The 23482-nt window shown below is 47.9% G+C and overlaps 1 protein-coding gene across 1 annotated transcript; it reads left to right on the forward strand.

Annotated features, from left to right (window-relative positions):
• Positions 1–23356, forward strand: LOC133344262 (potassium voltage-gated channel protein eag-like). Its single transcript, XM_061554337.1, has 16 exons — positions 1–625; positions 1710–1775; positions 5280–5354; positions 6365–6451; positions 7224–7310; positions 8780–8857; positions 10449–10502; positions 10758–10829; positions 13127–13240; positions 14984–15058; positions 15658–15846; positions 16070–16177; positions 17607–17693; positions 19168–19343; positions 20779–20852; positions 22191–23356. The coding sequence occupies exons 1-16, from the start codon at positions 523–525 to the stop codon at positions 22288–22290; spliced, it is 1545 nt and encodes a 514-aa protein (XP_061410321.1). The 5' UTR covers positions 1–522; the 3' UTR covers positions 22291–23356.
• Positions 23357–23482: the final 126 nt, after the last annotated feature.

Here is a 23482-nt window from a genome sequence, read left to right on the forward strand (position 1 = left end):
CGCCCGCGTGCCCCGTTCACTGCGAGGCGGAGACCGCCCCCCCACCCCCCCCAGGCAACCACCCTGGCGGTGGCGTTGTGGGCGTCCGGCAGTCGAAGCCACACGACCCGCGTGCGCTTTGAGCCACTCAGACTGGACATCTGTGTGGGGGAAATAGCTTCAGAGCTGCACTGATTCATCCCGCAGTCTCGATACAGCTTCCAGTGATGTTTGTGCAGAGCTGCGATTAATTACAAGGTTACGGTTCATATTAGAGGCTTTTTTTGGGGGGGTGAGATCGCGTGAATATGAATGCGTCGTTAAACCCGCCACCACCCGATGCAGCCAATTAGTAAGGTTCGTCACCTGAAAGCAAACGTGACAATTCGTTACTGGTTCAGCACACCAGGTCGTGTGTCGGAAGAGAGTGAAACCCCACAACGTGATTTACAAATCGAGTTACCGTGACGTCTCGCCGGTAAATACGACCAGCAGCGTCAGGCGACGGCCAGAGTTGTTGAAGATCGTTGGGAACGAGTGGAGATGCTGCTGCTGCTGCTGCTGCCGTTCACGAGAGAGATGCTGCCGTTGAGACGCGCGCTCGTCGCGACGGCTGCCGTGGCGCTCTGCATGTTGCTCGCAACTGGTGAGTTGTTATTATTCTTGGGTTTTTTCGGTAAAGTCACGTAGGTAAAAAAATTAAATTAATAAAAGTAAAATAAATAAATAAATTGTTTTTTTTTTTACGTGACTTTACCGAAAAAACCTAAGAATATGAATCCTTGCAGTCACGAAAGCTTCAAATCTATAATTGAGTTGTTGTTGTTCACCGATTGGATACTTTCGCATTCGCAATTTGAAGCTGTTTGTGGGTTCAGAAAAACAACGATAACTTCCCCGCCGCTCTTCTTCTGAACTCCACTCTGGCACAAGGGGGCCACGTCTGGACTCGTGTCCACTGTTTCGGCGCCCTTCGCCGTAAATGCTCCAGCAGCCTGGGTTGTTTTCATTGTAATGTTCAGCTTTGTTGTCGCAAGGCTTTGTTTCGATCGAGAGACTTGGCGAGATGTTAGCTACCTCGCCTGGTATGCAGGAGGTCGTGGGTTCGAGCCCGACCCTGACGCCTGCTGTGTATTTGGAGTTTGCATGCGTCTCTCTCTCTCTCCGTGGTGGCGTGGATTTTTCTCCGGGTCCTCTGGTTTTTCCCTCCACATTTAGAAGCACACATTTAGAATATTTGGCTGCTGTAAATGTCCACATGATACGCCACTTTGTTGAGCTATTGTGGCCGGGTTGCTTCTGATAAAAATAGAGCTATGGCGGGCCTTAGCTGGTAACATAAAAAAAAAATTGTTGTTTATAGTTTAGTTCATCTTCATTGAAAACATGATATTAATAGGAAAAAGAAATGTCCCTGGGAAAAACGGAATATAATAAATAGCCATAGCACAGATTATTAAAAAAATTCCAATGATCTGAATTAGTTTTTGGACATGTTTCCTTCAGTCGTGGTTGTCCTATTGGTCGACTGGCCCCCTGCCACAGGAATGTGGAATTGTCCAACACTTGCTCATGGCTGCCAATGGGATTGAGCACCGCCCCAATTGCTCGTTTCAGGTAAAAGGCACTCCGGTTTTGTGCGCTGTTACCTTTCGTTACTCGTTAGATTTCTGCGCTGTCGAGCGATTGATACGTGGATCGTTCTGATCCACCCCCCCACTTGCCCTCAGTTACCAGGAACGTAAGAAATCAAGATTTCGTGTTGAACTCCAAGCGGGGCATCTTAGCAACGAACAGTGAGTTGTGTTTTTATTCCAACCCATTGTGATCCGTGAGTTTATTTCCTTATTTAATTTTAATGCGAATGTTTGTGCCAACACCACCCTTGTGACTCCTTGCCAAAAGTTTATGTTTGGTGTTTGAACATCTTAAACACCTTGATTTGGAGCTTTCGTGGCTGCAGGAATTACTCTTTGACTGCAGGAATTACTCTTTGGTTCTTCCGGTAAAGTCACGTAGAAATAAATTTGTAATTAAATAATAGCATACGACGTTCCGATTGCAACACAAGCAATCATCATCAGGTACAAATGAAAGAGAAAACAAAACCTAGTAAACTTAGAAATATAATGCAATACAACACAGAGAGTCGGCTAACGTAACAGTCAACACCCTACCTGGTTGATTACGTTCTTCCAAAGATTGTTAAATTTTTAGAGAGAGACAAAACACAGACACGGAGACACACAGACAGACACATAAGCAGAGAGAGAGGCACACAGAGACACACACATAGGCACATGTTTTATCGCCAGAAACGGTAAAACCTATTCTTATACCACCATTGTGAATGTGCCTTGTGTCATCATGCATTGGCCTTGTGCTACAATTGAAGACTTTATAGTTATCGCACGAACAATTAGTTACCATTGGTCCAACATGTATGTGCCTTGGACTTCTTTCGCACCGCACGTAGCCAACCGCGCTAATCGGAGGTGCGTGGGGAGGACGACAACGAACTGAACACAAAACGCAGCCCCAAAGAAACATGCGCACGGACAGTCCGGATTGAGTGCCTCCCCAAAGCGACGCTTTTACACACGAGGTTATTTGACCATACTTCACCACGCTGGCCGTTTTCCGCCTGGTAAAAGCTGGGGAGTGGGGGGGAAGTCAACGACAATGGTGGAAATTCGATTTAAAGCTTTCGTGACTGCAGGGATTCATATTCTTGGTTCTTTTGGTAAAGTCACGTAGAAGGGAAGTAATAAAATAATAAAAATAAAACATAATAAAATAATTCTCACGACGTTTCGGTCACAACGCAAGCAGCCGTCCTCCCCGACAGACCTGGTCTTCACCTGAGGACGGCTGCTTGCGTTGTGGCCGAAACGCCGTGAGAATTATTGTATTATGTTTTATTTGTATTATTTTATTACTTCCCTTCTACGTGACTTTACCGAAAGAAACAAGAAGAACAATGGTGGATGTATCCTCTCTACCCCCTGCCACTTAGAAGTGTGTGTCCCCCCCCCCCCATATCAACTTCCCCCCCCCCCCCACGCTTGTCAACGTTGAACGCCAGCCCACGTTTTGAACGATGGACATTTGTGCATTGCATGATGCACACCGAATGTGTCTCCCCGCTCATCATCGACGCAGTAATCTTGTGTCCTGATTCTTCGCTCTCTTACAATACGGTTTTTTTTTTAAAAGCATTTGCAATTATTTTTACCCCGGTCTGTCTTGAATGTAAGAGGTTGTTTGTCTCAATGAACTCTCGCGTGATTTACATACATGCCGTATATTGATGTAGAATACACGCACGCGTAGTAATAAGAAATTCCATGCGTAGTGGTGCATACCTGACCTGGAATTCTTTGGAGAGGTATGGGTTCCAATTATGAATGAAATTTGCATTTATAGAGATTGCGAATCTGAGCCGCGTCTCAAGACGCCGGACGTGTCGTGGGAGGTGCGCCTCATAGCGGCGACAACAAGGCTTCGTAGTTTCCAGCAGGGCTTTATAGTTTAAATCAGGGCGTTATAGTTTAGAGCAGGGCTTTGTAGTTTAGACCATTGCTTTATAGTTTAGATCAGGGCTTTATAGTTTAGATCAGGGCTTTATAGTTTAGAGCTTGGCTTTATAGTTTAGAGCAGGGCTTTATAGTTTAGAGCTTGGCTTTATAGTTTAGAGCAGGGCTTTATAGTTTAGACCATGGCTTTATAGTTTAGAGCTTGGCTTTATAGTTTAGATCAGGGCTTTATAGTTTAGAGCTTGGCTTTATAGTTTAGAGCAGGGCTTTATAGTTTAGATCAGGGCTTTATAGTTTAGAGCTTGGCTTTATAGTTTAGATCAGGGCTTTGTAGTTTAGAGCAGGGCTTTATAGTTTAGAGCAGGGCTTTATAGTTTAGATCAGGGCTTTATAGTTTAGAGCTTGGCTTTATAGTTTAGAGCTTGGCTTTATAGTTTAGAGCTTGGCTTTATAGTTTAGATCAGGGCTTTATAGTTTAGAGCTTGGCTTTATAGTTTAGAGCAGGGCTTTATAGTTTAGATCAGGGCTTTATAGTTTAGATCAGGGCTTTATAGTTTAGAGCAGGGCTTTGTAGTTTAGATCAGGGCTTTATAGTTTAGAGCTTGGCTTTATAGTTTAGAGCTTGGCTTTATAGTTTAGAGCAGGGCTTTATAGTTTAGAGCTTGGCTTTATAGTTTAGAGCAGGGCTTTATAGTTTAGATCAGGGCTTTATAGTTTAGAGCAGGGCTTTGTAGTTTAGATCAGGGCTTTATAGTTTAGATCAGGGCTTTATAGTTTAGACCAGGGCTTTATAGTTTAGACCAGGGCTTTATAGTTTAGAGCTTGGCTTTATAGTTTAGATCAGGGCTTTATAGTTTAGACCAGGGCTTTATAGTTTAGAGCAAGGCTTTCTAGTTTAGATCAGGGCTTTATAGTTTAGAGCTTGGCTTTATAGTTTAGAGCAAGGCTTTATAGTTTAGAACAGGGCTTTATAGTTTAGAACAGGGCTTTATAGTTCCCTTACGTGGGTGGAGTTTATTGGGGCAACTGGTTTTCTCTCAAGCATCCGAAGCAGGAGTCGCCTGATGGGGAAATAAAGGACAATTTTTATAGTCATATTTTCTTACTCGGTAAAAATGTTTAAGTTTTCTTACCACGATCAAATTCCAATTAAACTAGTTTACCAGGTAAGGCCCACTGAGCTATACAGCTCTTTTTCAGAAGCGACCTGGCCACAAATGATAGCTCAACAAAGTGGTTTATCATGTGGAAATGTATAGCAGCCAAATACTCTAAACACACGTTGATTCTAAATGTGGAAGGGAAAACCGGAGGCCCCAGAGAAAAATCCACACAAGACATGTAAACTCCAAATATACAACACGCATCAGGGTCGGAATCGAACCCACGACATCCTGTATACCAGGGGAGGTAGTTCATATCTTGCTACCTCGGGACCCAGGGTGCTGTTGGCATCGCATCATGGAATGATTGCACCTTTTACATCAATAGCCATAGCCTAGACGTTCTGATGCTGGGGACACAGTACCTTCCTCATGCACCCCCCCCCCCTCACACCACTGCCAGCACCACCCCACCAAAATATTGAGCCACCACTGCTTGCATCGTTTCCAACGATGCATCTACTCATGCAAGCAGCGCCCCGTTGCCCACCACTGATCAACGACTGCTGTTCGTATGACCACCGCGTGGCAGCTCCTTCGAGACCCGTGCCTCTCACGGGCTCCTTGCCCCCCGTGTGTCGCTTGCGTTGCTGTGCCGCAGTGTCCTTGCCGCTGCAGACGATGGTGCTCGACCTCATGCCCATCCTCAACCGCATGCTGACGTGGCCCAACAATGGTACGGCCACGTGCGCTCGCAGTCCACGCGAACCCCGCGTCGTGAGATCTCGATCAGGGTTCATTTGTTGAACCGACGTGAGCCGAGTCTGGGTATGATCACGCTCACAGCACCGGCGGCCTGAGAGCTGCTAGAGACCGCTAGACTGGCCTGATGCTGCGTTGTGGAAGAAAGATGTTAATTGCCTTACCCGCTACGCAGGAGGTCATGCGTTTGACCCCGACCCTGGCGCCTGTAAAGGTGGAGTTTGCATGTCTCTGTCCCCGTGGTCGTGTGGAGTTTCCTCCAGGTCCTCTGGTGTTTCCCTCCACGATTCGAATCAACACGCGTTTGGAGTGTTTGGCTGCTCTACATATCCACGTGATAAGCCGCTTCATTGGTGATGGCCAGGTCGCTTCTGAAATAGAGCTGTATAGCTCAGTGGGCCCGTACCTGGTCAAATAAAAAATAAAAATAATTTAGTTTGATGGCTACTTTTTACAACCATTGGGGATGGAGTGGCAGCACACTGCGTGATAAACCCAAAACACCCGAGTTAAATTCCCGGCGAGAGGATAACATCGGGTGAAAAGTGATATCCGAGCCGGTCCTGGGTGACCCCATTTCAGTGAACCCACTCTGACCGACATGGTGAAGTATGAGCCCGGACAGACCCGGCTGAAACCGAGCCGTGCAAAACCCTGCACAGGAGTAAGAAGCAGGGAAGAATGACGGCATTGCTGTTTGTGCACGTGTGGCCGAGTCGTGGTGGATGTTGTGGTTGTTGTTGTTTGACTTGCATCCCACTGGGATTTTTGCACACAGCGTTGGTGTACGGTGTTTTTTCTGCAATATTTTGCTGTCTTTTCTTGGATTTTCTGTTTGCACTTAGTCACATAGTCACTTTAAGTTGTTCATGTTTTTATTTGTTGCGGTTGCACCCGATTCAAGAGCCGAATGGCTCACAGGGCTACACCTAATACTTGAACTTGAACTTGATCACGCGGCGTGTGCATGACGCGTGCTTTCAGCCTCCCAGGCGGAGCTCTCTTCCCTGGCTGTGTCCGCGAACTTCTCCTCGTCACCGCTCTCCTCCATGGCCATGTACGTCTACAATGGTGAGGGCGAGACGATGTCCATTCACCCCTCTCTGGGGTCTCGCCCGGGGTGCAGGTCCAGTACAAGGACCCAGTCCGTGGGCGACTTTGCGGTCGGTGGACTCACAGAAGGGCTGTGGATGACTGTCGTGGACACTGAAGCCAGCTCCATTACACAGTCTGGGTTTATCATCCGGTGGTTTAACGATCAATCATTGTATATCGATTCGTAAGCTCGTGATAGAGGCGCTGAATCGCACGCGTAACAACACAAACGTCAAATTTCGATTTAAAGCTTTCGTGACTGCAGGGATTCATCTTCTTGGTTCTTTCGGTAAAGTCACGTAGAAGAGAAATAATAAAATAATAAAAATCTAACATAATAAAATAATATAATAATATTATAATTTATGTTTTCTTTTTATTATTTTATTATTTCCCTTCTAGGTGACTTTACCGAAAGAACCAAGAAGAAGAACATAAACGTCGCAAATCCGCGCTCGTGTCTCGCCACGCGTCTTCGCGCACTCTGTGTCTGGCGCACGCTTTCTATTTGTTCTGCTCGTGCCCGTGGTTCTACTCCACATCTCACGGCAGCTAATGCACGCGCGCACGCGCTCACCCGTTAAAACGTGAAATGCTTTCGAAGATAAACGCATGCAGGAAACCGTACCCCGTAAAAGAAAATCCATGCGTGTGCACGATTGTTCCCGCATTATTTTGCTAACGCGCGCGCGTTGCCGAGTGATCTCACTCACTCGCTCGCTCACTCGCCCCCCGTGACTGCTGCCAGTGACGGACAGGAGGATGCTCCTGCAGCAGGAGAGACATCCACGCCGGCAGTGCATCTGCGTCGACTCCGCCAACCCGGACGAAACGAGTGGGTAGCCGCTCCGCCCCGGCGAACGCGCACGCACCGAGTGGCAGCCTGTGCCATCGGTGTCCCGAGTCGTGAATCGCAGCTGCCGGCTGCAGAGGACAGCGCGTGAATCCCACTTGTGCCCTCCTTCGAAGGGCGCTCGCAAGGAACACGAGTTTACACAGAGACCCAGAGGCTCATGTAGAGATACATAGACTCACACAGAGATCCATAGACTCACAGTGGACACCAGTTCACACAGAGACCCATAGACTCACACAGAGACCCAGAGGCTCACACAGAGATACATAGACTCGCACTTAGACCTATAGGCTCACAGTGGACACGAGTTCACGCAGAGACCCATAGGCTCACAGTGGACACCAGTTCACACAGAGACCCATAGACTCACACTTAGACCTATAGACTCACAGTGGACACGAGTTCACACAGAGACCCATAGGCTCACACAGAGATCCATAGACTCACACAGTGACCCAGAGGCTCATGTAGAGATACATAGACTCACACAGAGACCCATAGACTCACACAGAGACCCATAGACTCACAGTGGACACGAGTTCACACAGAGACCCATAGGCTCACACAGAGATCCATAGACTCACACAGAGATCCATAGACTCGCACGGTGACCCATAGACTCACACAAAGACCGATAGACTCACAGTGGACATGAGTTCACACAGAGACCCATAGACTCACACAGAGACCCATAGACTCACACAGAGACCCATAGACTCACACAGAGACCCATAGACTCACAGTAGACACGAGTTCACACAGAGACCCATAGACTCACAGTGGACACGAGTTCACACAGTGACCCATAGACTCACACAGAGACCCATAGACTCACACAGAGACCCATAGACTCACACAGAGACCCATAGACTCACAGTGGACACCAGTTCACACAGAGACCCATAGACTCACACAGAGACCCATAGACTCACACAGAGACCAATAGACTCACACAGAGACCCATAGACTCACAGTGAATACGAGTTCACACAGAGACCCATAGACTCACAGTGAATACGAGTTCACACAGAGACCCATAGACTCACAGTGGACACCAGTTCACACAGAGACTCATAGGCTCACAGTGAATACGAATTCACACAGTGACCCATAGACTCACACAGAGATCAATAGACTCGCACGGTGAGCCATAGACTTACACAGAGACACAGAGGCTCACGTAGAGATCCATAGACTGGCACGGTGACCCAAAGACTTACACAGAGACACAGAGGCTCACGTAGAGATCCATAGACTCGCACGGTGACCCAAATACTTACACAGAGACACATATACTCACAGTGAGCAGCGACTCCTGACAATATAAGATGAACTGCACTAAAAAATACTCATGACAAAGTTAAACGGGATTTTATTCAAATGTCCTTTCTTATCGCACACATTTTAATTTTGCCTTAACTGCCCTCCCCTTCCCCCCTCCCCTACAGATGTGTACGATGTGATTGTCCTGGGGAAGAACGAGCCGATCATCCCACAGCTGATCTTTCCCCGTAAGCCCCTAACGGGTAAGTGTGAGTGAGCCTATTCAGCAACCGGTGTTTTAAATAAAATTGCCTTTCAAATTACTTTTAAATCTCAACTGAAACCCCGTTTCTTTAGAACTGCTTTTTGTGTTCAGAATTGTCCTTCCCAAGCACATCCGATTTAGCACGGTTGGCTAGGTACGGTGCAAAAGAAGTTCAACGTACGTACATTACCTGGGGAAACTCTTCAAGGCAGACTGAGATCAAAATGATGCAATTGTAATGACTTGAACACTTCTCTTGAGATGGCACTTTATTGAAGACACGTTCACTTGACACAGGCGGAGACCCACACTGCAACAGCTCCGAGTCTCCCGCGCATCTCTCTTTTATACCAACACGAGGCCACGCCCCCATTCTCGATCATTCTCGCTGACTCTGGACGCTCGCTCCACCGGCAGACTCCACCGTCCTCTTCCGTCACCTGACCACGCTCCCTTTTCGATCATTCCCGTAGCCACCGGTCCCTTCGCACTCACAGCTGACTCCCCTGACATTACCTCCCGTAGCCACTGGTCCCTTCACACTCACAACTGACTCCCCTGTCATTACCTCCCGTGGCCACCAGTCCCTTCGCACTCACAGCTGACTCCCCTGACATTACCTCCCATAGCCACTGGTCCCTTCGCACTCACAACTGACTCCCCTGTCATTACCTCCCGTGGCCACCAGTCCCTTCGCACTCACAGCTGACTCCCCTGACATTACCTCCCATAACCACCAGTCCCTTCACATTCACAACTGACTCCCCTGACATTACCTCCCGTGGCCACTAGTCGACTCACACCTCTTGTAGACTCCACTGTCATTACGCAATGAAAAGGCAAAAGAGAAGAGGGTGAGCCGCTTTTGGTAATTTGAAATTGACAGCGAACAGCAACAAAACTATTTCCAAAGGCGGCCGATTCCAAAACTTGCAACTGCCGTGGGAAAATCTGTTTAGGAGTATATACTATTTTGTAAAACAAACTACCGAAGGATCAAAGGCATTTGAAGGATGCAAGAGTCGTAACAATGACGTCTTGCACATATCGGGGCTCTCGGTCAGTTACCCATTTGTAGATTATCGGAATAATTTCACATTTGCATCTTTGTATGTATGAACTTCTTTCGCACCGTACGCAGCCAACCGCGATAGTTTTTCATCAACTGGTAGCCCCTAGAGTGCGTTTCTTTTTTCATTGTAAACGGTGACATCTTCGTTTTTGGTTCTTTCGGTAAAGTCGCGTAGAAAGAAAAATATATTAAATAACAGAATACGACGTTTCGATTGCAACACAAGCAATCGTCATCAGGTACGAATGAATGAGAAAACAAACCTAGTAAACTTAGAAATACAATGCAATACAACACAGAGAGTCGGCTAACATAACAGTCAACACCCAACCTGGCTGATTTACGTTCTTCCAAAGATTACTAAATTTGAGAGCGAGAGACAAAACACAGCCACGGAGCCACACAGACAGACACACAAGCAGAAAAACGACATCTTCGTTTGCAAAATCAGCCCAAGTGCAGAATGTTTGAACAACCCGTCAATTGACTCGTGCTTGTTGTATTCGTTGGCTTCCAGCGCAGGACATCACTCCCAACTGCAACGTGCTGTGCTTTTCCGCGACACTTCAAGGTAACTGAAACAAGTTGCTCGATCACAGCCGGACATCGCCGCCTACCCCACCCCCTCGTCTCTCTGAGCTCGACTCTCTCCGCGTCGTGTGATTTCGATCCTCCCATTCCCTTCATCTCTTCAGCTTCTGAGAATGCGACACATCAAGGATGCAGCCATTTGATGTTTAATGTTTTTTTGTTTTTGTTACTTCCCCCCTCCCTCCTCCCCTCTTCACGATTGGATCTCGTTACCATCCGTGTTCTCATCACGCAGACGCGTCACTGCCCCCTTCTCCGCCTCTGTTCGGCGTCTTGGTGTCGAAGAACGCCACTCTCGCTCCTCAAGGTACGCGGGGGATGTCCGCTGGATGTTGGCGTGCGGCTTTGGATTTTTGTTGATATTTTTTTTCGTCTGTCCTCAATTGCATCGCGATCGTTTTCAGTTTCATTTCAGTTTCATTTATTAGGTATAACCCTGTGAGTCACGCGGCTCTTGACTCGGGTGCAACCGCAACAAAATAAAAACATGAACAAGAAACATCTTAAAGTGACTACACGCAACAACAACAAATATCCTGGGGGAGAAAACAGCAAAGTCTTCCAGAAAAAGCACCGTATGTTCAACGCTGTGTGTAAAAATCCCAGTAGGATGCAAGTCAAACAATAACAACCATAAGACAATTTAGATTAAAGTTATCGGCCTAACTCTGTGCTACAACAAACAAACATGGCTAAATCAAAAGTTTTCAAAATCACCAAAATAAAGCCATAAAAACAATGTAACAGTGATCAATAGGAACTGTCGTGGCCCGTGACATCGCGTCGGCGGGACAATGGCACGTGCCCATCGGGACATCCTGGCGACTACCACGGCACCAATGGGAACTAGAACGAGGAGGCAACAGAACTACTTCTGAACGCACCCCGCAATACATTGTTGCCCACAATGTATGTATGCTGAACTTATGATAATTGGTTCTTTACCCTTCTATCTGGCAACAAAACTGACACCTTTTTGCAAGGAGTCATGTTTGCATAGACCGCAATACCTGCAGTCATAATACAAACAAAAGAACATAACTCTGATAATGTGCACTGTCCTTGAAGTTGATTGGTCCAGTGCACATTATCAGAGTTATGTTCTTTTGTTTGTATTATGACTGCAGGTATTGCGGTCTATGCAAACATGACTCCTTGCAAAAAGGTGTCAGTTTTGTTGCCAGATAGAAGGGTAAAGAACCAATTATCATATTTTTACTGGCAAATGAGGTCCCCATAGTATGCTGAACTTCTTTCGCGCCGTACGTAACCAAGCATGCAATGTGCTGCCAAGGTTGTTCATCGCATGCCAATCGATTTGGAAATTGTACATTTCAGTGTTGGGGTAAGTCAATTTAAGTGACTCACCAAAGTTATTGTGATGGGGTTTTTTGGTGGAGTTATTAGTGATCGCGCTGAGAGACCATCAACTCTAAGAACTTGGTGTAATCACGAGCTGATGGAGCCTGTAAATAACAAGAACAACAACACCACCAGCGCAGTGGTGACATGCACAACAACAACACCCGCCATTCGCCACGAAGTGGCGGTGACGTCACCACGGCGCCTGTGCCAGGCTAGGTGCACATTGAGGTCACGTGAAGTATTGAAGGCTCGATGACGGGAGGTGACGGGACAGACCGAGGTGCCGTGGGTTGACCGACTGAGATGACCGGCAGATGCACCACCTGTGCCCCCGACTGTGCCCAACGTGCTGCATTCTCGCCATACGGCGCTCCCGTTGTTGTGAGCGTCGCTCCTTTGCCCTCCGTTGTTGTTGGAGGGCGACTCCTTCCAAGTGACCAGTAGCAGCAGCGTCCTTCACGAACCACCTCCACGGGCGCACGCTCACAGACCGCCATCAACGTCTTGTGCCCGACATTTGCGTGCCCAAAGTGAGCATCCCCCGGTATTCATCTTCAATGGTAGCCCTAAACCATTCGTGGAAATTCTAGATTTGAAGCTTTCGTGACTGCAAGGATTCATACTCTTAGGTTTTTTCGGTAAAATCACGTGGGTAAAAAATAAATAATAAAAATAATAGAAATAATAATAGAAATAAAAATTATAAACCACGATACAGTAAATCTGGCTGTGACGGCCCCACCTGATGACGGAGACTTGTGTTGCCTCCGAAACGTCGTGATTGATAATTTTTACTTCTATTATTATTTATATTATTTATATTTATTTTTTATTTATTTCCCTACGTGACTTTACCAAAAAAAGCTAAGAGTACATTCGTGGAAATTCCACGGTTGCATGGATGGGAGCAGTCTGGCACCGATGCGTGGTTTTCGGGTCGTGCCGCGCGTTGTTAGGCACGAAGTCCGACGTTTCACTCCGCGTAATGGGAGCCTCTTCAGGAAGTTAAACCTATTTTACTATAAAAAAATGTTTATTTTACCATACTCTTAGGTTTTTTCGGTAAAGTCACGTCGGTAAAAATAAATAATTAAAGTAAAAAATACCGAAAAAACCTAAGAGTATGAATCCTTGCAGTCACGAATGCTTCAAATCTAGAAATAAGGGACGATGGCTGGTGGTCTCCCAGAGCTTGCCCGCTGTGAACACAAAACGCCAGAGGCTCGTCGTTTGTCCCAGGTGGTGATGGTGGTGGTGGTGGAGCCACGCGGCTGATGGTGGAGGAGGTCATCTTCGGCTCCACGTTTCCTCCCTCCCTGCCGACGGCGACCGTGCTCCCTGCAGCCCGCACGGGTGAGGCACCAAAGACAACGGTCCCCCGTGTAGCCTGCACAGCGAGTTGGGGCAAGTGGTGTTAGCGAGCACCTCATGAAGACCGGCACGGCACACGAGAGGGGGATGTGTTGCCAGGACCCCGCCCAGCCGCCTTTGTCTCCCTCGTGGCGATGTTTACACACCGAACCAGATACTCACTTGAGGCTGAGTCGACCTAGAGGAGGCCAGTTCGGATAATCGTCACCGGTGTTTGCCGTGAGCGGGAACTCGGGTCGCCTGGTTCGTAGCACAGCGCGTTAACCACTACACTACCTACTGTGAGCCGCCGTATCGGAGCAAACATTCCGCCCGGTAATAAAGTAGAAATTCCCACTGCTGTGGATGATTATTCATACCCCCCCCACCCCATCAACCATCAATTCAGGAAATACGAAGTAATGGAATAGGTAACGGGTGAAGTAGTGTAGAGGAGGGAGGAATGTGATGGGTGATGAAGGGAAGGAGTGATGGTGTGAGATGATGGTGTGAGGTAATGGGAGAGTGTTTGTGGAGGAGGAAGGGGTGTGATGGGTGGTGAAGGGAAGGAGTGATGGTGTGAGATGATGGTGGAGTGTTTGTGGAGGAGGAAGGGGTGTGATGGGTGGTGAAGGGAAGGAGTGATGGTGTGATGTGATGGGGGGGGTGAGGTGTTACGGCTGGGTTAAGGTGGCTCTCGTGTAGTGGTTCGCGGTGGCTGCGATGCAAACGCAGCCGATCCAGAACTAATGACAACGTTTACACCTTTTGTTTCTGACGTTAATTCATATTTTACTTACGATAGTTCATTTAAAAAAAATGAAGTTCGTAAAACTACCCTGATTAAATTACCCTAACCCTAAGATCTAAATGTCACCCCCTAAAAAAACGTAGATCTGCGTGTAAACTTAATAAAATTCCGGTAATATGAATGATTTAGCATACCTGTCAACCCCTTATCAGTGCCCTACCTTGTTACAGACCAATTCAGACCTCGTTGGTCACCCCGTGCCCCTTATACATCTCAACGTTCATCCTTCAAATTCCCATCACAAGGGAGACACACAAACAAATAGACTTAAAAAATGTGCCCGTATTGAAACGGCTGTACGCCGAATGGACCTGCAAACTCAATTTCCCCGGTACAAGAATACGGGGTAAGCCGTGTGGGTTGACACGGCATGATTTAGTATCACCTGGTATTTATAGAGAGAAGTGAATGCGTTTCGTCACCAAGGGGTGTGGGGCTGGGTGGCCCGCGGAAATGTTTGCATCGGCCGAGTGGTTCGTGGGCCAAAAGAGTTTGAGAAACCCCACTGCGAAGGGAGAGTCACTGAGGGCTGGCTCGGCTTAACGGCTTTCAGAGAGCCTTCGTGTTAAACTGACTTTGAGCATTCTAGATTTGAAGTTTTCGTGAATGCAAGGATCCATACTCTTTGGTTCTTTCTTTTCTTGTGTTGCAATCGAAACGTCGTGATTTAATTTACTGTTATTTTTATTTTATTTTTCATCCACGTGACTTTACCGAAAGAACCGAAGAGTATTACTTTGAGCAGTCAACGCCACTGGTGACCACGAGGGGGCGCTAATCGGGTAATGTCCACCCCGGTGTGGGGCGTGAGTGGGGAAAATGAGTTTAGATACAGCAGCGCCCCCTCGTGGCGAGATGTTTTTTGTGAGAAATACAATTTACCCCCTAAAAAAGAATAATTTTGTGCATTTTCCTTCCTCCCCGCTCCTTCTCAGCTCACCTTGCCACCCCTCCACGTCTCCAGTTCTCCTCCAGCACCACCACCACCACCACCTCCTCACTGTCTCCAGGTCTCCCTCCCTCCACTTGTTGCCTAATCACCTGCACCTATGTGGGTTGGTCGCTGGCAGAACGAAAAAGGGTTTGGAGAAAATGTGTTGTGGGTCACCGACCCGGACAGAGCAAGTAGGGCAATTGGGATGTGATTAGACAGAGAAGCGCAAAACATCCTAAACTAAAAACTAAACTATTTTATATTTTACCAGGTAAGGCCCACTGAGTTATAACTTTTTTGGAAGCAAGCTGGCCACAAATTATAGCTCAACGAATTAGCTTATCATGTGGAAATATATAGCAGCCAAAGATTCTAAATGCATGTTTCTAAATGTGGAGGGAAACCCCAGAGGACCCGGAGAAAAATCCACGCGACCACGGGGACAGAGGCATGCAAACTCCAAATATACATCAGGCGTCAGGGTCAAGATCGAAACCAGGTCATCCAATATACCAGGCGAGGTAGTTAAACATCTCGCCACCATGGCGCCCTGTATAGGACATTCAGTTGCTTGAAGAAGGCCCCTTTCCAGAAGGAACGATGGCTGGTGGTCTCCCTGGGCTTGCCCGCTGCGAACACAAAACGCCAGTGGCAGGGACTCGTCGTTTGTCCCAGGTGGTGATGGTGGTGGTGATGGTGGTGGTGGTGGTGCTGATGGTGGTGGTGGCGCTGATGGTGGTGATGGTGGTGGTGATGGTGGTGGTGCTGATGGAGCCACGCGGCAGACGGTGGAGGAGGTCACCCTGGGCCCCACGTTTCTTCCCTCCCTTCCAAAGTCGACCGTGCTCCCTGCAGCAGGCACCGGTGAGGGCCGGGATCGAACCCACGACCATCCTGTATACCAGGCGAGGTAGTTAACATCTCCTAGCCACCGTGGCGAGATTCAAACAAGCCATGACAACAGAGATCTCACGCGGCTGCATTGTCGCAATGCGTGTATTAACCCCTTTCCATTCTGTCGGCTCGTATTGTCCCAATCGTGTCTGCGGCGCTCGTCACAGCGAGTACCGGTGTCTCCGCGTGGCAGGAGACGCATTCCCGCCTCCTCCGCCCTCGAGTGACGCTCCCCCCGTGACCGCCGATCGATCGGACGAACGCGGCAGCTCCTCCGCAACGAGCAGAGGCACCGTGGCCGGTAAAAATTAACCCGTAAAAACAAAGTTTTTCACTATAAATCCTTTATATGCGTGGCATCGGTTTTATTTTATTATTCATTTCTGTTTTTCTTGAGTAAGAGTTTCATTTTTATCACATTGGTATTTTAAATAAAATTTGAAAAAAAAATCCTAAAAAGTGGAAAATTTTGGAAAAAAAATTTCACGAAAATAAATTGTCACGCACAACGAGTCTGTGTGCAAAATGTCAGCTCGATTGGATCACGGGAAGTGGGTTAAAAAACGACCGAAAGATTTGCACGGTCGTAAGCGCGCAAGCAAGTGAACTTAATATAAAGGATTTAAAAAAGACCCAGTGGGGTGTGAGTTGCAGTCGCATGTTGGGAGTTGTGGGGAGTCCCCTTGGCGAATGCCTCCCGGTGGTTACTGGGCAAGTTAAAAGACGCCCAGTGCCAGATGAAGCAAGTGCGGGGCCTGCAGCATATGATGCTATAAAGGGGTCCTACATAAAATTAAAAAACACGTAAATATTAAAACATAAATGTTTAACTTGCACAGTAAAGTAATTGTAATTTTTTCATTTGCTATACAGCCAGATAATACGACAAATCGCTAACCTTAAACACCCAGTCGTTCATGAAAGTAGAAGGCGGTATAGTACTATAGTAATAGAGCAAGTGCAGAATCACTGAACCGAAATTGATAGCTTGAAAACATTTAGCGCGGGGCCCTTGAAAGTTCGCGGCCCGTGGCTACTACATGTGTAGCGACTTTTGTTACACGGATAATCCGGCCCTAACAGGTGCCACGTATGAACCACACGCAAAGACAAAGATCCCCCGTATAGCCTTTAACAGACTGCATGGGCAAGTGCTTTAGCGAGTAGCACCGATGAATGCCGCAACGGGCACACGAGTGAGTGGGTGACAAGCACCACGCCACCCACCCCTCTTCGTGTGCCGTGCAGGCATTCGTAGCTGACTGGCTCACGAACAGCACTTGCCCCAACAAACAGTCTGTCAATGTCTTTACATCATTAGACCTCCTTTACCAGTGCCAAAATATAATAATAGTGGTTTAAAGCTTTCGTGACTGCAGGGATTCATCTTCTTGGTTCTTTCGGTAAAGTCACGTAGAAGGGAAGTAATGAAATAATAAAAATAAAACATAATAAAATAATTCTCACGACGTTTCGGCCACAACGCAAGCAGCAGTCCTCAGGTGAAGACCAGGTCTGTCGAGGCGACAGCGTCTAAATGAAACACCACCACGCTTGGAGCGTCTATTTAAGCTGGGTTGGAAGGGGGGGGGAAATGCGCCTTGACAAAAGTCGATCAATGCCCTATACGGGGGAGGGGGATGTTTGTCGTCGTTTGCTTCATGTTTACAAACTCAATGGACACGCTGTTGCCGTGCGCCCGAGACGAACTCGCTGTGTCCTTGGCGCAGGTGCGGCGACCTCCCGCGGCCGTGACCTGGACTCGAGCACCTCCAACCGGACAGCCGAGCTCCAGCCCACGCCGCCGGCGATGATCGGTCAGTAGATCCTCGTCGACGCGTTCCCAGCGTGGGGTGGGGGGGGCAGGGCACGGTTAATGCAATCGCATCGCTCGCTTCAGTGGCGAAACTCGGTGCACGTGGCGAGGGGAGAAAGCTCGACCGTCGAACGAAGGGCGGTCACTGCATCCCGCGGCGGCCGTCTGGAACGCTCTTCATTCCGACGAGGAAGCCACTGGAGCCGTTGCACCCTTAGAATCTCGATTGAAGGAACTCATTTGTTGAGAACAGCTTCTTGTGTTTAGTTTGTTGTCCTTCGCTCGCACCTCCGATTAGCACGGTTGGGTACGTACGGTGCGAACGAAGTTCAACATACATGCTACGGGAAGATGCAAGGGGTGCCATGGTGGCGAGGTGTTAACTACCTCGCCCAGTATACAGGACGTCGTGGGTTCCATGTCGACCCTGACGCCCAAAGATTTGGAGTTGGCGTGTTCTCCCCGTGGTCGCGTTGATTTTTCTCCGGGTCTCCTGTTTTTACCTCCACATTTAGAATCAACGTGCATTTCGAGTATCTGTGCGTGTGTCACAGACTGCCATACGCACATTTTGACGCTTTGTTCATGCGAAACGTGTCGTGCGTCATTTATGGAATTATTGTGATGTCACTGCCATCCATTTACATTTCACAACAATGCTGGTCCAACAGTGATGATGGCACGGCTCACGACATGCCACGTACAGACCACGTAACAAATACAATCAGTTGCATCACACTTCGCCGAGGATTGCTTGCAATCAACAAGGGCGCACCCAACTTGGCTGGACCCTCCTCAACAACGAGCCACGGGACTGGGTAAATACGCGAAATAACAGGTAATAATCATGGCCATCACCTGCGCCAACGGAATTGCATCGTGCACTTCGGCGATTCGCGAGTGTGTGCTTTTGGGCACAGTCTCGTGGTGGTCGTGCACGTGTGTTTGTCGACACTCATTGTCTGAACACACCTTAATATGGATGGGACCGCAGAGCTTGGGAAATTGTTGGCGCGGGCTCACCGCGTGTCTGCGGTTCCTCGCGCCTCTGAGTCGCTCTCTCTCTCTTTCTATTCAAGAGCAGCAAGCGGTTACTCTGTGTAGCGGTGCCTTACAAGTTAATATTATTACAAAGTTATTATTTGTGTGTGCGTCAGTGTGGGGGAGTGATAATGTAGCGGTCAGCGCGCTTCGCTACGAACCCGGCGACCCGACTTCGATTCCCGCGCACGGCCACCACCAACAGCGACGAATATCTGAACCGGTCCCGTGCCTCGCCTAGGTCGACTCAGCCTCAAATGAATACCTGGTGCTGTGCGTAAACATCGGGCTGCGGTATTGGCCACCCCACGCCCTCGTGTGCCGTGCCGGCCTTCATAGGTGCTCGCTAACAGCACTTGCCCCTACAGTCTGTTAAGGCTACACACGAGGGGGGGGGTTGGGGGTTGGAATCTGTGTTTGTTTGTGTGCGTCAGTGTGCCGGCCGCTGTGGCCGTGGCGACGGGTGTCGCCCGGTTGGATCCCCGGCGAGGGCGCGCGCCAGGGCTGCGTGCTGCGCGCCTCGTGCGGGCAGCGACACGCGGGGACGCTGCTCGTCCTGCGCTACCGGGCGGGTTCCGCGGGACCACGGACTGGCGCCCGCCCCGGCCACGTGCGTGCATTCAGCCATTGAACAACAACAACAGAAGCAACAGCAGCAGCAACAACAACAGCAGCAGCAACAATGCTGCACCCACTCCCCGTGACGCACAATGTTCAGAATCAGAGTGTTTATTTACCCGGGAGGAATCCGATGAGCTATAAAGCTCTTTTTTCACGTGTCCAGCAGCGGTGAGTCAGAACGTTATACAACAACAAAAACACGATTTGGAGTGCAAATTATCGGAAAGGTAAAAAAAAACTTTTAAAAATACACAAAAAAAACTAAACGATTTTTTTTATCTTACTCGGTAAAGACAACCGAGGTATGTTAACTTATCTTTCAGAAGCGACCTGGCCACAGATGTTGTTCGTGCTGTGGTGGCTACGCACGTGGCCGTCCACGCAGCACTGTGGAGGCAACGAAGGGATTGGTGGATCGCACACGTGTTGCCGGGGACGGCGGTAACGCAAAAGTGGACTCCACTTAAATTTCGATGTAAAGCTTTCGTGACTGCAGGGATTCATCTTCTTGGTTCTTTCGGTAAAGTCACGTAGAATGGAAATAATAAAATAATAAAAATAAAACATAATAAAATATAATTCTCATAGTGAGAATAAAATAATAAAAATAAAACATAATAAAATAATTCTCACTATGAGAATAATTTTATTATGTTTTATTTTTTTATTTTATTATTTCCATTCTACGTGACTTTACCGAAAGAACCAAGAAGATGGACTCCACTTGTTCCGTCTGTATGGGATCGAGTGTTGCCCCCTTGCATGCGTGGGGATCCTCCAGGTTGCTCTGGTTTCCTCCCACATGGGAAAGCACTCACTCATTGGCTGATAACTCCTGAACACATAGAGGACTTTCAGAGCTTGGACAATTATTGGCACCGGCTCACCAGGTGGCTGCCACCTTCTCACGTCTGTGGCTAGTGAGCTCAACTAATTATTGCTACTGCAATAATTACTGCCAACTAGAAGAGAATACAATGCTCGCAATGCAGAAATGTGAACTATAAATGTCGAGTTTATTTTCATCAATACAACACTGCTCGCCGTGCTGAGTCGGGTTCAGTCCCGGGCCGTACATTCCGTGCGTGTCATGGGCCATCAAACCGACGAGACACCACGTGTCACCCTCGCATCTGCCTTTGACTGGGCCATCAAACAAGGACGACGACTGCATCGCGCGCTTCTGTGGCCGTCTGGAACGGTCCTTCCTTTCGATATTAGGAAGCCACTGGAGCTATGCACTTTTAAATCTACATTGTAAACTTATTTCTTGATAACTTTTGTTTAGTTTGTCCTTCCGCCGCACCACTGATTAGCACGCTTGGCTACGTACGGTGCGAAAAAAGTTCAGAATACATACGTGGTGTGTGCGGTGCATGACTCATGTACATGGTGTGTGTGGCTCAAACTCCTGCTTGCTGCAGGTGCTGCTGGTCTCAAGGGTGCAACGTGGGGGGCGACAGGAGCCAAGGGCGAGTCCGATGCCTCGTTGGGTCCCGTAAGTCACTTGCACTCGGTATGATGATGATGGTGGTGGTGGTGCTACTCAGAACACCAGATGTGCGAGTAACACACGAGTCGAGGGAAGAGCGAGGTGCCAGTGTCGGCGACAGTGTGAGGGTTTGGTCTGTAGGAGAACCTATATGGACCACGCCCTACCGCTTCGAAACGGATCGCAAGCGGCGGTTGTTGGGGCATCCGGCGTTGCAAGCATCTGAGCTGCAGTCATCGGGTACTATGGGAGAGAGAGAGAGAAAAAAATCGACCGGGAAAAAAAAAATCAGCGGTTATAATTTTAGTGCGGGCATCTTGAAGTGATTAAAGTGGCCGAAACGCGTGCGATAATGTTGTGGCTGTCTGCCAAAGGTATTTGGAAATCCGACTTGGCCCTCTGAGGATTTGGTTCCCCTAGCCTAGAGGTTATCCTTAGAGGTATCGGGCGAGAGGTTGGAATCTTGAGAGGTGCTGGTCGTCTGGTTTGTTAATGTTGGGGTGATGGCTGTCGTCTGGTTGGCTGCTGTGGTTCGGGGTAGTGCGTGGATATGACGAGTGTGGTTCTGGTCAGGGTTCTGTTGAGTTGGAGTGCGACGAAGGCAGGAGCCTAACTATTGGGGGCTCCGTGGCAGCGTTATGCGACGCTTAGTGGTCCAGTCGGCCACAAGGGGGTCTCGAATCAACAGGTAAACAAGTGTTTTTTTTTAATATAAAAATATATATTTTGGACCAAGCCCGATTAAGGCATCTGGCTATCGTAACAGAGCAGCAGAAAATTTTCGATTTAAAGCTTTCGTGACTGCAGGGATTCATCTTCTTGGTTCTTTCAGTAAAGTCACGTAGAAGGGAAATAATACAAAAATAAAACGTAATAAAATAATTCTCACGTTTCGGCCACAACGCAAGCAGCCGTCCTCAGGTGAAGACCAGGTCTGTCGGACCTGTCTTTCCGACAGACCTGTTCTTCACCTGAGGACGGCTGCTCGCGTTGTGGCCGAAACGTCGTGAGAATTATTTTATTATGTTTTATTTTTATTATTTTATTATTTCCCTTCTACGTGACTTTACCGAAAGAACCAAGAAGAGCAGCAGAATCCACCCCCTTTGAGGAATCCCTAGAACGACGGGTGTAGCATGAAAGCAAGGCAACTTAATTGTATTGTAACATTTTAATGTGTTTATGAATACCATCATTGTGAGACTGTCTTCCTCTAAACCCATCACACGGTGCAACAACAAAACACACATCTCGTCATAGCCCACATATTATTGTTATACGGATTAACTCTTTGAAGGCCGCGTTTGATGTTGGGCCGTGCTGTGGGGGGGGGGGGGTGCGCAGGGTTTGTGCGGTATCGGTGCGACAAGAGGAGGCAGCTCTGCTGGAGGGAGAAGACCCTGCACGTCACCTGGGACGCAAGCGACCTTCCCCTCCAGCCTAGCAGCAGCTGCTGCCGCATTCGGGACGCATCACACCCCCCACCCCACACACACCGCAGCTTGGGAGGCGGCATAGACGAAACTTTAACACCATTTTTGTATCGTAGTTTTCCTGCTGGCATCACGGCCCGAGATGAAACTTCCACGTGGAACGTCACATTGTATCATAACTTCAGACGAGCCCTGTGGAGGGCGACAAGTGTTTTACTTCAGAGCTCAACAGTGCAGTGATAGTTGTATTTATTAGTTTGGGGGATGTGGAAAGAACGTGCGTCGCACGACAAAATCAAACTCGGATTAATCGAGTTTTTTTTTTACTGAAACGTGTCAAATGAAGGTACGGTCCAAATGACAGGAAGGTTCTTTGTGCGCTGGCATTTGTGGCCACAGGTGGAGTAAAGATCATCAGCGAACAACTCGAGCGACTGGTTGAAACACCATGGAAGTTGAATCCTCAATTTGAATGCAGAATCTCAGCAGCGTGGGCTCAGTGCCACCGCCAATGAGCACTCCCCTTAGCCACTCAGACACCTTCGAAAGGACTGAATAACACTGGTCAACAAAAACAATTTCTGGCCTGGACTTTTGCAGCTGTTTTAGACTAATTTCAGGGTGCTGATTCCAAATCTGATCTCAGATTTGCTCTATCACATCTCATTTTATGCTATCGGCATACCCCATTTTCATTGATTTTACCCGAAATTAACTCTGTCACTTATGATCGCAGGTCGTTGCGAGTCAGTGACTGCTTTAGTGTTAAAATATGGTGCTGTATTTTTTGAAAAGTGTATTTATAATATAATTTTATGTAGATATCCACATTTATTTAATATTTTTCTTCTGCAGTTTTTATTGAAAATGCAATATTTGAGATCTCAAAAACCTGATTTGATGAGACAAAAACTGATGCCAGATTCAGAATCAGCACCCCAAAATTACCTTAAACCCGTTGAAATACCTTATGCCAGAAAAAGTGTGTTGACCAGTGTTATTCATAGTAAAGGTTTTGGGGTGAGATCGCGTTATTTATAAACGTGTCGCAACCCTCCACCACCCGACACGGCCAATCAGTAAAAAAATGTGTCACGTTGACAAACGACAAATAGTTCACTACTTTAGCCCACCGGTGTGTTGACTGAATTAGTCAGTCGACTACTTTGATTCATCAGTGGACAGAGTACATAAGTCAAGTCG

Source organism: Lethenteron reissneri, chromosome 19, assembly GCF_015708825.2.
Source record: "Lethenteron reissneri isolate LAM-NWPU_2019-01 chromosome 19, ASM1570882v1, whole genome shotgun sequence".
In the NCBI taxonomy this organism is placed as follows: Eukaryota; Metazoa; Chordata; class Hyperoartia; order Petromyzontiformes; family Petromyzontidae; genus Lethenteron; species Lethenteron reissneri.

Bases quoted from the DNA above. Each gene is read 5' to 3' on its own strand.
- LOC133344262 (XM_061554337.1), top strand. From the start codon at position 523: ATGCTGCTGCTGCTGCTGCTGCCGTTCACGAGAGAGATGCTGCCGTTG. The intron at 15,059-15,657 runs GTCTCCCTCCCT...CGTTTGTCCCAG, and splicing joins CACCTCCTCACTGTCTCCAG to GTGGTGATGGTGGTGGTGAT. The intron at 15,847-16,069 runs GTGAGGGCCGGG...TCCGCGTGGCAG, and splicing joins GCTCCCTGCAGCAGGCACCG to GAGACGCATTCCCGCCTCCT.